The 13,670-nt window shown below is 34.3% G+C and overlaps 1 protein-coding gene across 1 annotated transcript; it reads left to right on the forward strand.

Annotated features, from left to right (window-relative positions):
• The first annotated feature begins 2,831 nt into the window (after positions 1 to 2,831).
• Positions 2,832 to 9,066, forward strand: LOC127138335 (subtilisin-like protease SBT2.4). The gene is made up of 10 exons (XM_051064759.1): positions 2,832 to 3,081; positions 5,545 to 5,689; positions 5,806 to 6,194; positions 6,275 to 6,370; positions 6,725 to 6,794; positions 6,875 to 7,157; positions 7,372 to 7,712; positions 7,783 to 8,050; positions 8,146 to 8,418; positions 8,516 to 9,066. The coding sequence occupies exons 1-10, from the start codon at positions 2,855 to 2,857 to the stop codon at positions 8,938 to 8,940; spliced, it is 2,517 nt and encodes an 838-aa protein (XP_050920716.1). The 5' UTR covers positions 2,832 to 2,854; the 3' UTR covers positions 8,941 to 9,066.
• The last annotated feature ends 4,604 nt before the right edge of the window (positions 9,067 to 13,670 follow it).

The following is a 13,670-nucleotide window of genomic DNA, read 5'->3' on the forward strand; positions in this document are numbered from 1 at the left end:
AGGATTGCGAAAAGATTTCCAATGCTTAACTCCTCCTGTTTATAGGAAAAAACAATTGAATTGCCGAGATTAGTGAATGATAAAAGCTTCGCCATACCCTAACTTTCGGATCAACACACGTTCCGAAATAGGCCAAAGAATCATTTCAATGATTGAAGTGCATTTAATGCACTTATTCCCCCCACTATGTTTTCAACTGACTCCACGCGTTTCGGTTTTAGCTCCCGTCGGGCCATAAATTATCAAAGGTTTCCCTGACTATTTATGTTCCTGACAAAGCCTTGGGGGCAACTGTTCTAGGTCGACCAAAGACCTAAATAGCCAATGTTCAGTTCATCTCAAACCTACTCCACTTTACCCAAGGTATAGAGCCAGTTCACAAAAAAAATAAGGTACATTCTTTTATCTCCATTTTTGACTACATCCATCTTGAATCTTGAACTGGCTTAGTGTTGGAGTGTTAATCATACAGGTTTACCCCGCGCCGTCATGATGGAGATCAACACCACATGTTCAAGATCCACATGTCACCAACTACATCCAGATCTCTAGTTCTTGAACAGACCAAATATTAATAAATCAAACATGAAGATCCATTCTGATACCAATTGTTAGAATATATTTAATATTTAATTTATACAACTTATGCTCAAATACAAAGATTAAAACTATAATAATAGTTTATGATAGAAGTAAAGCAAAAATATGAGCATGCATACACACAATCTTAAGATCTACGATATATTGATCTATTAAGAATTATAGGAATACTTGGACGGATCCAAGGAGAAAGCTTTATAGGAAGTGATAATAGTAATCCTAAAACATAAAAGTGTAGAAACAAGTGATTGACACTTATTGGCTTGTGGATCTTCCTCAATCAATATTCCTAATGCCTTAAACACTCTTCAGATGGGAGAAGAGACAATCTGCTTATTGTACAATATATTGAGATCATAGCCTATGTATAGCGTGATGACCAATTATGATTCTCATTATTTTGAAATAGATCATCCTGGGTCTATATCTAATTAATTAATTAATTATTAAATAAAAATCTAATTAGTCTCTTTAATTTTATTTAATCACTTCTTAATTTATAAATAATTAATATAAATATATTCGTCCGTATAATAATTATTAAAATATAAAATATTCCAACACATCTATCTTTTATGATATGATAGATGAAATATTGTGGAGTCTAAACATGAAAATAATTGAATAAATATGATTTTATTTATGTTGTAAGTAAAAATTTAAGTTTTTATTTAGAAAAAAATAGATAATAAGTGTATTTAAATTTTTTAATAAATATAGTAATAATTAATTTTTATATGGTAATTAATTTTATATTTTATTACAAAAAAGCTATATCATTGTGGTAATTTATTATTAATATTAAATAATACAATATATATATATATATATATATATATATATATATATATATATATATATATATATATATATATATATATATATATATATATATATATATATATATATATATATTGCTTATATAAAATATAGCATTGACAAAGTATATATCAATGTTTTTTTAGGAAATGGCTATATTGATTTAATTACTTTTTAAAAAAAAATTATTTATTGACTCTATTATAATTTGTGTTCCTCTATTTAAGTTTATAAAAGGTAAAATTATACCAAATATCTTTTAAGTTATTTTTATGTAATAGTTTGGTCTTTTAATTTTTTTTAAATTATTTGATCCTTTAATTTATCAAACGTATTCACTATTTTTTTTAAACAGAGTGAATATATTAATTGTGGATGCAATTTTTTTAAATAGTATAAAAATATGAAGTTCAATCAGAAATACAAGAGTTACACATTTTTAAATGTTTAAAATACGAAGAGAAAATATATATAAATTAAAAACTTTAAGAATCTATCTATTATAATAAAATAACTTAAGGAACTCTGAAATAATTTTACCTTCATAAAATTAGTCACATCGTTTTAAATTCAACAATTTTTTTTCTTCATATTTTTATATTTAAAATGGATGATATATCCATTTTTACTAACGAGTATTTTTTATTATTAATGTGTCACGTTACAGAAATACTTATATAATTATATGTCTTATTACAAAATGAGTTATACAATTATGTGTCAATTTTACTAAAACTAAATATATTAACAATTTTAAATGCGAAAATATAATAGAAAAATTAAAAGGAAAAAAATAAATTTAAAATATAATGACTCATGTGAATACTAAAAATAGATGATCAAAACTGTAATTTAATATTATTTTTTTACAAAATTTATTATTAGTATATAAAATAATATAAAAATTTGAATTTATAAGAAATTAGAATAATTTTTGTATTAAAATGTTATATATATTTTTTCAAAGTTATAGAAATATATTTATATAATAAACCAATAAAACCTTCTAGATAATTATTTTATTTGAAAAAAAAAAGTTTTCTTAACACAAAAGAAAAATATAACAACCTATCTTTTTTTTATTCACTAAACTATCCTATGAATTGAACACGGTAAGGGATTGCATGTTTAGTGTGAGACTACTTAAAAAGTAGTATAATACTAATAAACATGAATTCTAAAAACAAACTCTCATTTTATAATATTTTAGTATTACTTTTCTTTTACACAATTTATTACTTAAACACTCTCACATATAATGTGAAGTGCTGGTTTTATTTTCTCACTAATTAACGTTTGTTCACGTTCATAATAAGGTTGTCTATATATAGTTGCATGTTTTGCAAGTTTTGCCACCATTAACTTATAACGTATGTTAAAACGTGTTATCATCATTCTCTTAGTATATAAATTTCACAACATTTAGTCTATTTAAATGAAATTGGATAAAGCTTTTTGGTTGTCTCTTTGTTATACCATGGCCAAAGTTAGTTGTATAGCTTTACCATCTTTAATCATTTTCATTATTTTGATTCTCTTTGTTTTTAAGAGTTCTGGCTTTGGCTTTCGAGAGGAGAGATCTATATACTTGGTCTTATTGGAAGGAGATGCGGTCGCTTTTCATGAAGCGTCTCAAAATGAAAATTCATCGATGGTCATAAGGTAAGATTATGTTATATAAGCTTCTATTCACTATTAATAAGAATTAGATTAATAAACGAGTATAATTTAGAGGTGAAAATATGAAAATTTTCTCTAAATCCGTCTTTAAAAAATGTGAGAAATTTTTATTTATTTATTGCTCTTTTAGTTTATTAAATATTATGATTGTTTAATTTATTTTATTTTCTAATCACTCAATTTGAATATGTTGCAAGACTTGCTCGATGAAGCAAGAAAACGTTGAATCTTGGTAGAAAATTTTTTTTATATTAGATAGGCAAATTCTCATGACTCCGACAGGGATCTAAATCTTAACAATCTTTTAATATGGAAAAATAAATATTAAAATTAAAAAAAAAAGAAAATTTGATCTAATCCAATAGAGAATACTCTTATTTTCTATATCTTCACTTTTATAAATAATTTATTTTCATTTTAAAAACAATATACATCACCCCTTTTTTAGGATTTGGAAGCAATTACCTTTTTAGTTGCCTCTCCTCACCAAGTTCAAAGAGTGAGCTCTATATCTATTTTGTCTTCTCTTCCAACTAAGAGAATGACTTTCCTTTTTATTTGGGCCACTTAGATTCCTTCTAAGGTTTTAGTCTTCTTATTTGACAATTTTTGTAAGACAAATTTCCTTCTAGAGAGAATTTGTTTAAAAGATAAGTGACTACTGATCCTAGTCAAATTTTTTATCTCTTATGTGAGGATTTGTTTGACTCGATTTTCCATCTCTTTGTTACTTGTGAGCTAACTCTGACAAATTTCCTTCTAGAGAGAATTTGTCTAAAAGATAAGTGACTACTGATCCTAGTCGAATTCTTTACCTCTTATGTGAGGATTTGCTTGACTCGATTTTCCATCTCTTTGTTACTTGTGAGTTATCTCTGTCTCTGTGATATATGATCTTTTAGTGGTTGGAATGACATGTAATTGTTCATAATCAACCTAAGTTCTTTTTTAGTCTTTTCTTTTTTTTTTTATCAAAAGAGGGATGAGTTTCTTATGATTTGGCACATTGTAGTATGGTCCATTTGAAAAACCCATAATAATGTCATCATTGAGGGAATTACAAAAACCGTGAAAGAGGTGGCAGATATGAATATATTTTTTAACTTAAAACTGATATCTTGATAGATTAGGTGAAATATTATATTTTCTCTTACTCGCTTCAGAACCATATGAAATCTAACCTATTTTCGACAAAGTTAATTTTTAGTTGTTTGGATTTTTATCTATAAACTTCTTAGTTTGTAGTGTTTATTCGATTGTTTTGTTGGTTGTTATTCTTTTGTTGTATTTATTAGTTTCTTTTGTTAGTTGTTGTTTTTAGAGAATTAAAGACCTAATAATCTCTTTTTTATTATTTAAAAAAATATATTTTTTAGATAAAAATAACTTTCTTTTATATTTATCTTTTTAGTAAATATTATGATGCTTCTTTCTTTTATATTTTTTTCTCACCAAATTTGAATTTTTGTGAGACTTGCTCATTTGTATAAAATTGATTTTTAAGGTAAAAGATATTATTATATATAAATTTTTTAATTATATTTTTAACCAATTTAAAAATTTGAAATCTCTTCAATACACTCTCTCAATCCTAACACTTTATTAAACTTGATGTATATGTGGCTTAAGGTAAAATTAGAGTTTAATTTAACTTATTCATATAAAAGTGACTTACAAGTAATGAATGACACTTTATATAAAGTATTTTCTTCAAAACTTATAACTAACTAATGTGAAATTTAGGATCTCAATAAAAAAATTTGAATTTTAGACAAAATATTTTTTCATCAGATGTATCAATTCTCATACCTAAGGCTGGGATCCAAGTCTTAACAATATCTTGTGAATGGAAAATAATTTGATCTCACCCAATAGAATTTTAGAGATTAATTTTATTTTCTATATCTTTATTTTTATAGTAATTTATTTTGTATTTTCAAAACAATGTCACTCTCTTTTTGTTATTTTTATTATGCGGCTGATTCACGAAATTGATTCAACATTAAATTAGCGATAATAATTTAGAGGTAAACATGTGAAATTCTTCTCTAAGTAGTAATTTTCTTTTTTTTCATGACTAATTTTATTGCTATTTTGTTTAATAGTGATTATAATGTATCTACTTCACCTCATAATAATTTAAATTTGAATTCTTAAAGCAATTGTACTGGACAACAATTACATTTATAGAGAAGCCCTAGCAATCTCCTTAGCATTAAAAAAAATATTATCTTAAAAATTGAGAAAAAAATAAAATAAAATAAAATAGATCACACAAATTAGAATTATTAAGATTAATATTATTTTTTATGTCTTTCTTTTTTTCATCACTAATATATATTATTTTCTTTAATGTCACTCTAGTTTTATCATTTTATTATTTTTAGCTTTATTATTGTACCTTATATTAATTTATATATTATTTTTGCATGGCTGATTAAATAGAAATGCATCAAAGGAACATGAAAAGCACTTATTGGAATCTCACAACATGCTTCTACAAAGCACTTTGGAGAATGGAAGCTACAACAAACTCCACAGTTTCAAACACATAATCAATGGCTTCTCTGTCCACACAACTCCTTCTCAGGTACTCCATCTCATCTTCATACTTCATCTCCATATCCATTTCAACACAGTCATCTCAAATTTTTGGAGGCTCTGTATAGATTAGTCGCAGTTGAAATATTTTGTCAAAAATATCAGGCGAAAAGACTCAAAGCTACACCGGGAGTGAAGTTGGTAGAGAAAGATAGAGGAGTGAAGAAAATGACAACATATACTCCTGATTTTCTTGACTTACCACAAGGAGTATGGGCAGAAGGAGGAGGTGACAAAAATGCAGGTGATGGAGTTGTTATTGGTGTTATTGATAGTGGCATTAATCCAGTTCATCCAAGCTTTGGTTCGCAAACTTTCGCTACAAATATATCTCACTTTTCTGGTGCTTGTGAGACTGGTCCACACTTTCCACCTGAATCTTGCAATGGAAAGATTGTTTCAGCTAAATATTTCTCAGCTGGGGCTCAAGCTTCTGCTAAATTTAATGCTTCTGTTGATTTTCTTTCACCTTTTGATGCAGATGGACATGGCAGGTAATTAAGATTGGGGCATCAATGTTTGTTTTATCATGTAAGTGTAACATTTATTTTGAGACTTGCTTGGTTTCTTTCAGTCATGTGGCATCTATTGCTGCTGGAAATGCTGGTGTTCCTGTTGAAGTCAATGGTTTTTGTTACGGGCGAGCCAGCGGAATGGCACCACGCGCAAGGTGAGATCGATATAGATAATAAGTTATTTGGTTTACACGCTAAATGAGTTTTGGACCGTGGAAGAGTCTCACGTTAAAAAAGGATATGGTTTAAATATATGTTTATAAGTGGAGACAGTCTTCGTTTTATAAGTCAGGTTTATAGAGTTGAGTTAGACCTAAACCATAATTCTAAGATAGTATCTGAGTTTATCTAATCTCCGTTGAGCCGCATGCTATTAGGTTTTTGCTATCGATTCACCCGCCATTTACACCTCACTTGGGCGTGAGGGGTGTTAAAGAGTCCTACTTATGTTAGCACAAATTTAGTGATTGTGAAATTTGTATGGATGAAAATGTTTTTTTCTCTTGAAGGATTGCTGTTTATAAAGCTATCTACTCATCCGTGGGAACTATGGCAGATGTTGTTGCAGCTATAGATCAAGTAAGTGTCACTTCTCTTCTCAAACTGAAGAAAATGACATAGGGAATGAAATTTGAGGTGTGATTGTTTGATATGTGCAGGCTGTACAAGATGGAGTAGATATCATATCACTCTCTATTGGACCAAATGGACCAACACAAGATACATTAACATTTCTCAGCGTCTTTGATATTTCTCTATTATTTGCAAGAAAAGCTGGAGTTTTAGTGGTTCAAGCTGCAGGTAATAATGGTCCATCATCTTCAAGTGTTGTATCATTTAGTCCATGGACTGTCGGCGTTGCCGCTTGCAACACAGACAGAAGATATACTTCTTCAATCCTTCTTGGAAACGGTCAAATAATTGACGGCGTTGGACTATCAGGTACTACTTTCTTTCTATAAAGCAAATACACAAGATACAGATACCAAACACGACAATGACATTGACACGTTAATACTAGTATTGCTGTCCGATACCGACACAGACGCATGTTTTCTCAGAAAAGTCGGTGCTCCAGAACTTCCTATTTTTTTCATGCAAAATATCATAAGTTACTGTGGCATGATTAATGATAATGCATTTATTTTTTCTACAGGACCAAGTTTTGGAAATGGGACAGTTCTCCGTAAACTTGTATTAGCTAAGGATGCAGTAAAAGTAAATACAACATTTCCAATGACACCAGAGTACTTAGAAGAGTGTCAGCATCCAGAAGCTTTGGATCCTATTAAAGTGTTTGGAAGTGTCATAATCTGCAATTTCTCTGAAGGATTCCTTAATGGAACCTCAACAATTGCTGGCATTATCAGCTCCGCCAAGGCTCTGGGATTCGAGGGTTTTATTCTGACTGCGAATCCAAGCTACGGCGATTATATTGCAGAGCCAATTCCTTTTCCTATTCCTGGTATCTTGATTCCTTCTGTGGCTGATACCAAGGTAAAAGCTGAGTACTGCATTGAACTATTTTATTTACTTGATGAGGAAGTCATGACACTTTCAAATGTAGGCTATCGAGAAATATTATGAAGAATGGACAAAGAGGGACGAGAAAGGAACTGTTACGGAATTTGGCGCTATGGCATCTAAAGCGGAAGGAAGGGTTGCCTCGTTCAAAGGCCGATCACCGGTCGTTAGTAGATTTTCGTCGAGAGGTCCAGATATCATTGATGCAAAGAAAAATCTTGCTGATGTACTTAAACCTGATATTCTAGCTCCAGGGCACCAAATATGGGCTGCATGGAGCCCTATTAGCGCCAAACAACCTATGCTAACAGGTACATTATTATTACTAGCGTTCTAACGGGCATTAATCGACCCGTTTGTCCTCTTTTTTAGTGTCCTGTCATAACATAACTGATTTTGCATACAGGACATGATTTTGCATTATTATCTGGTACCAGCATGGCAGCGCCTCACGTGGCTGGAATCGCGGCTCTGATCAAGCAATATAATCCATCATGGAGTGCATCTATGATAGCATCTGCAATCACCACAACTGGCACAAAGTATGACAATCTGGGCGAGCCTATGATGGCCGAAGGCTATGAGGTCAACACATTGCGTCCATCCACTCCTTTTGATTTTGGGGCGGGCATTGTAAACCCTAGTCGTGCCATCGATCCCGGCTTGGTGCTATCATCAGGTATATTTATATTATTACTTCTGTATAATATCATGCAAAACCAAAACAAAAGAGACAACTTTTGCTCAAATTTGCTCATTTATTTGTCCTAAAACAGATTTTCAAGACTTCATCAGCTTCTTGTGCTCTTTACCAAACATCGATCCGAGTACAATAACAACAGCAACAGGAGAACCTTGCAACAACCCATTTGATTATCCATCTAGTTTAAACCTTCCATCAGTGACAATTTCTGCACTGAAAGGATCAATTTCTGTGAGAAGAACTGTGATGAATGTAGGGAACACCACAGAGACATACTTGGGGTCTGTTCTACCTCCTAATGGAACTTCAATTAACTTGAATCCAACTTGGTTTACCATAAGTCCACAAGGAACGCAAGATCTGGAAATAAACATCAATGTGAATCAACCAATGGAGAATTTTAGCTTTGGTGAAATTGTTTTGACAGGAAGTTTGGATCACATAGTAAGAATAACTTTGTCGGTTGTGCCCGTTTCAGTAGAGCAACATAAATTGTAATGTTTGGATATCAGGCAAATGTAATAGAATGGAGTGAAACAAATAGAAATTTATGTTTTCACTCTATTGTTTGACTATTTTGTAATGGATACATTTCATCATTCAATGAATTACAACTTTATTACATTTGTATTCTCTCTCTCAACCACCATGGATCCATTTCATCATTCAATCTTAACAGGCAAGGTAATGCCAAAATTGAATATGAGGAGCTATGTATAGAACATGAAGAGTGCACGAAACGAAAATTCTTGTGACTAAATGACAGTAGCAGGGAACTTGAGATGAATAATTAGCAAATGGTTTGAGTTCTGCTGAAGATAGCAAGTTCTCATTGGTGACTAATTTAGAGTACAGGCTGGTCAAAGCAACCAACCGTGAACCACCTCCATACAAATTAGAACCAGCTACAAATAAGTGTAAGATAATGGAAATCGTGTCCTTCTCGTTTATCTGAATAGAATATATATACATCAATGTGTAACATTTGGTCAACTATCTAATTATGATACAACATAATTATAGGAAACTAATTATGACTAATTATAACAAAATATTCTATTCTATCACACCCCCGCAGTCAAAGCGGGAGGTTCACGGACGCTTAGACTGGTCCGAAAATCATCAAAGAGAATGCAAGGAAGTCCTTTGGTGAAGATGTCTGCGATCTGTGTCTTGAGGGAACATGAAGGACGTGAGTCTGACCACGAGCTACCTTTTCCCGAACAAAATGAATGTCCATCTCAATATGCTTAGTGCGTTGATGCTGCCCAGGATTACCAGATAGATAGATGGCACTAACATTGTCACAATACACCAAAGTGGCCTGAGGAATAGGAAAATGGAGTTCCAGGAGAAGAATGCGAATCCAACACGATTCGGAGACAACATTGGCAACCCCCTATATTCAGCTTCAGCACTGGAACGGGAGAGAGTTGGTTGCCTTTTGGAAGACCAAGAAATAAGGTTGTCACCTAGAAAAACACAGTAACCAGATGTAGAACGTCTGGTGTCAGGACATCCACCCCAATCAGCGTCAGTGTAGGAGATAAGCTTTGTAATGGAGATGGGGATAAGTGTAGTCCAAAATGTAAGATGCCCTGAACATAGCGCGAAATGCGCTTAAGAGCAAGCATGCGTTCCGTGCGAGGGGCATGCATGTGAAGACAAACTTGTCAAACAGCATATGATATATCAGGTTGAGTGAAGGTGAGATACTGTAGGGGCCCTGCAAGACTCTGATACAAGGAGGGATCCTCATAAGAAGTGCCAGAGGAGGTACTGAGTTTTTGCTTGGTGTCAACAGGAGTGACTGATGGTTTACAGGACGCCATGTCAGCACGTTCAATGGTCTCTGATGCATAAGTGCTTTGATTGAGAAATATGTCATCAGGATGACGAGATACTGCAATACCCAGAAAGTAACTCAGAGGACCCAAATCCTTCATTGCAAACTCAAATGCTAAGAATAACACAATTGATTGGCGGAGGACCTGAGTGAAGGTGATAAGGATGATGTCGTCTACATACAGTAGAATGTAGGCCATGTCTAAACCTTGTCGATATATGAAGAGGGAGTAGTCTGATGTGTTATGGTGAAAGCCAATGGTGGCGACATAGTCAGCAAAACATTGGTACCATGTCCTAGGCGCTTGCTTGAGACCATACAATGACTTCTTCAATCGACATACACAATCTGGATGACGGAGATCGCGGAAACCCAATGGCTGATGCATGTAAACAGTCTCATGAAGATCACCATGTAAAAAGGTATTTTGGACATTCAGTTGATGAATGGGCCAGGATTTGAAGAGAGCGGTGGTAAGCATTGTTCGAATGGTAGCGGGTTTCACCATGGGGCTAAAAGTCTCATCACAATCCACACCTGCAACCTGTGACCTGCTATCACCTACAAGATGAGCCTTATAACGCTCAAAGGAGCCATCCGAATTTTTCTTATGCCTAAAAATCCACATACATCGAATAAGATTAGCATCACAAGGAAGAGGAACTAAATCCCACGTCTTATTTCGAATAAGAGCATCAAATTCAGATTGCATTGCGGATTTCCAATTTGGGTCTGATAAGGCTAGTTTGGGGTTTTTAGGTATGGGAGAGATGGTGTGGTCAGAGTGAGAGATTGATAAGTTAAATATCGTGCGGGGTTTGACAATGTCTTTCATGCTTCGGGTGGTGATGGTTCGTGTAGGTGGAGGTGGATGCGGTTGAATTGATGGTGGTGATGGAAAGTTTATTGTAATGGGTGTGTTGATCGAAGAGGTAGGAGATGATGATTGTTGGTTTATTGAGGGTAGTGGTTGGTCAATTGAGATTGTGGGTGTTGGTTGGTTATGTGCAACAGGTGGTGAAATTTGATTTTGCCACTGATGTATAAGGTAGGGGTGAAGGTCATCATCTAGGAATTGATAAGAGTGAGGTGAAGGGGAGTGTATCTTGGTGAAGGGAAATTGAGTTTCATCAAAGATAACATGCCTTGAAATTATTAATTTTCTATTAGACAAATCAAAACACTTATAACCTCTATGATTCGGCGGATAACCCAAGAAGACACACGGAGTAGAGCAGGGTTGTAACTTATGAATGGTAGATGACGGGAATAACGGATAACATAGACAACCAAAGACTCTGAGATGTGTGTAGGTGGGATCACGATGATACATGAGTTGTGTTGGTGACTGATTATGAAGTATTTTACACGGAATAATATTTAACAAGTAAGTTTCCATGTGGAGAGCATGATGCCAAAACGAGGGGGAACAGAAGAATGAGCTAGCATAGTGTGTATCATATTATTAATGGTTCTTATTTTGCGTTCCGCTTTCCCATTTTGTGAGGATGTGTGGGGACAAGAGAAACGAAAAACTAGACCATGATCAGTGCAATATTTTTGAAAAAGCTCATTATTATATTCACCGTCATTGTCACATTGAAATGTTTTGACTTTTTGCAAAAATTGAGTTTGAATGAGTTGAGTAAGTGACTTGAACGTTTCAAACACATGAGATTTTCTACTAATAGGAAAAGTCCACAAGAAGTTTGTAAAATCATCTAAGAATAAGACATAATATTTATGACCAACATAACTTAAAATTGGAGACATCCATAAATCACCATGTAAAATGTCAAAAGGCATCAAAGTCGTAGTTTGAGAATAAAAAAATGGCAATTTAACCTGTTTGCCTAAAACACAATAGTCACAAACGACAGAAGAATTAAAAGGTTCACAACATATGAACTTATTTTTGCGAAGGGAATTCAAAACAGACACGCCAGGATGACCAAGATGACTATGCCAAAGACTGGATGTGAGACCGGCAAAATTGGAAGGAGTGGTAACTGGATAAAGATCTTCACGACTGTCACATCTGAGAAGGGTGATCCCCGCCTAAAAATCAGAGACAGTAAAACCAAAAGGATCAAAGGAAACAGAAACATTGTTGTCAGTGGTGAGTCGTCTCACAGAAATTAAATTTTTAATAATTTCTGGGGCATGCAGGACATGGTTAAGGTGGAGTGGTTGGTGAGATATGGTTATTTGTGTATGTCTGGTGTCGTGAATTGGAATTCCATGGCCTCTGCCTACAATGACTTTCTGATTTGAATTACTTACTGGAAAATAAGACGAGAGATTACCTTGTGATGTGGTTGTGTGAGATGTTGTACTCGTGTCCATGTACCACTGATTGTCAGGAGTGTGGAGTGACATGGTGTGCATTGCGGTCTCAATGTTTGTCGGTATCTGAGATGAGGTAGAGGTTGCATACACCTGAGGAAGCTGTCCTAGAATGCCTGGCTGCTTAGGAGGACCGACAGAGCGTGTCCATTGAGAGGTGGGATACGGACACGGTGGCATAGTCCATGGTGGTGGAGTCCAACCCCACGGTTTCCAGGTTGGGTACTGTTGTTGATGTTGCCAAGGAGGAGTGAACCAAGGTGAGGGAGCGTTTAGAGCTCCAGATTGAGGTGCACTGCGGTTACCACATCCCCCTCTGTGACCCTGGTTGCCACGGGAGCGAGAACGGTTGTCGGGACGGCGGTTGCCACGCTGAGAGGTGTCTTCAGTAGGTTTCGGCTGAGTGGTGTGCATAGCAGCATGAGAGTCTGTGTTTGCCATCTTAGTCATACCGGCTTCTTCCAAAGTGAGCATGGAACGAGCCTGATAGAATTTCGGAAGAGGGTTGCTCTGGCGAATCAAAGTAGCAACATTGTGGTAAGCTTTCAGGAGACCAAAGATCAGCTGAAGGACCAGACGATGATTGTTGACAGGGGAGCTGACATTTCTCAACTGATCAGAAAGCATCTTAAGACGCTGACAGTAAGATGAGCCATTGGGAAAATCCTTCATACGAGTGTTAGAAAACTCTTGCTCAAGAGTGACAGCTCGAGCATTTTGGTTGTCCTGAAAAATATCTTCCAAGCGATTCCATGCTTCCATTGCAGTGGAGTTAGGTTCTAGAATAATGGTCAGAAAATCGATAAAAATAGTGGAATAAATCCACTGAAGAACAGTGGCATCAAGAGTAGACCATTGTTCATGGTTGGCGTCGGTAATGACTGGTGCCTCTTTTTCGATAGATGGAACGATGTGATGCAGGACTCAATGTGAGCGAGCATGGATGCAGAAAAGCTCGGCCCAGGTGCCATATTGATCTTTTTCCGTCTCAAGAATAATAGGAATGTGGTTCCTAATATTTGAGACGGAAAGAGCG

The sequence above is a fragment of the Lathyrus oleraceus genome, chromosome 4 (genome assembly GCF_024323335.1).
Source record: "Lathyrus oleraceus cultivar Zhongwan6 chromosome 4, CAAS_Psat_ZW6_1.0, whole genome shotgun sequence".
NCBI classification, from domain to species: domain Eukaryota; kingdom Viridiplantae; phylum Streptophyta; class Magnoliopsida; order Fabales; family Fabaceae; genus Lathyrus; species Lathyrus oleraceus.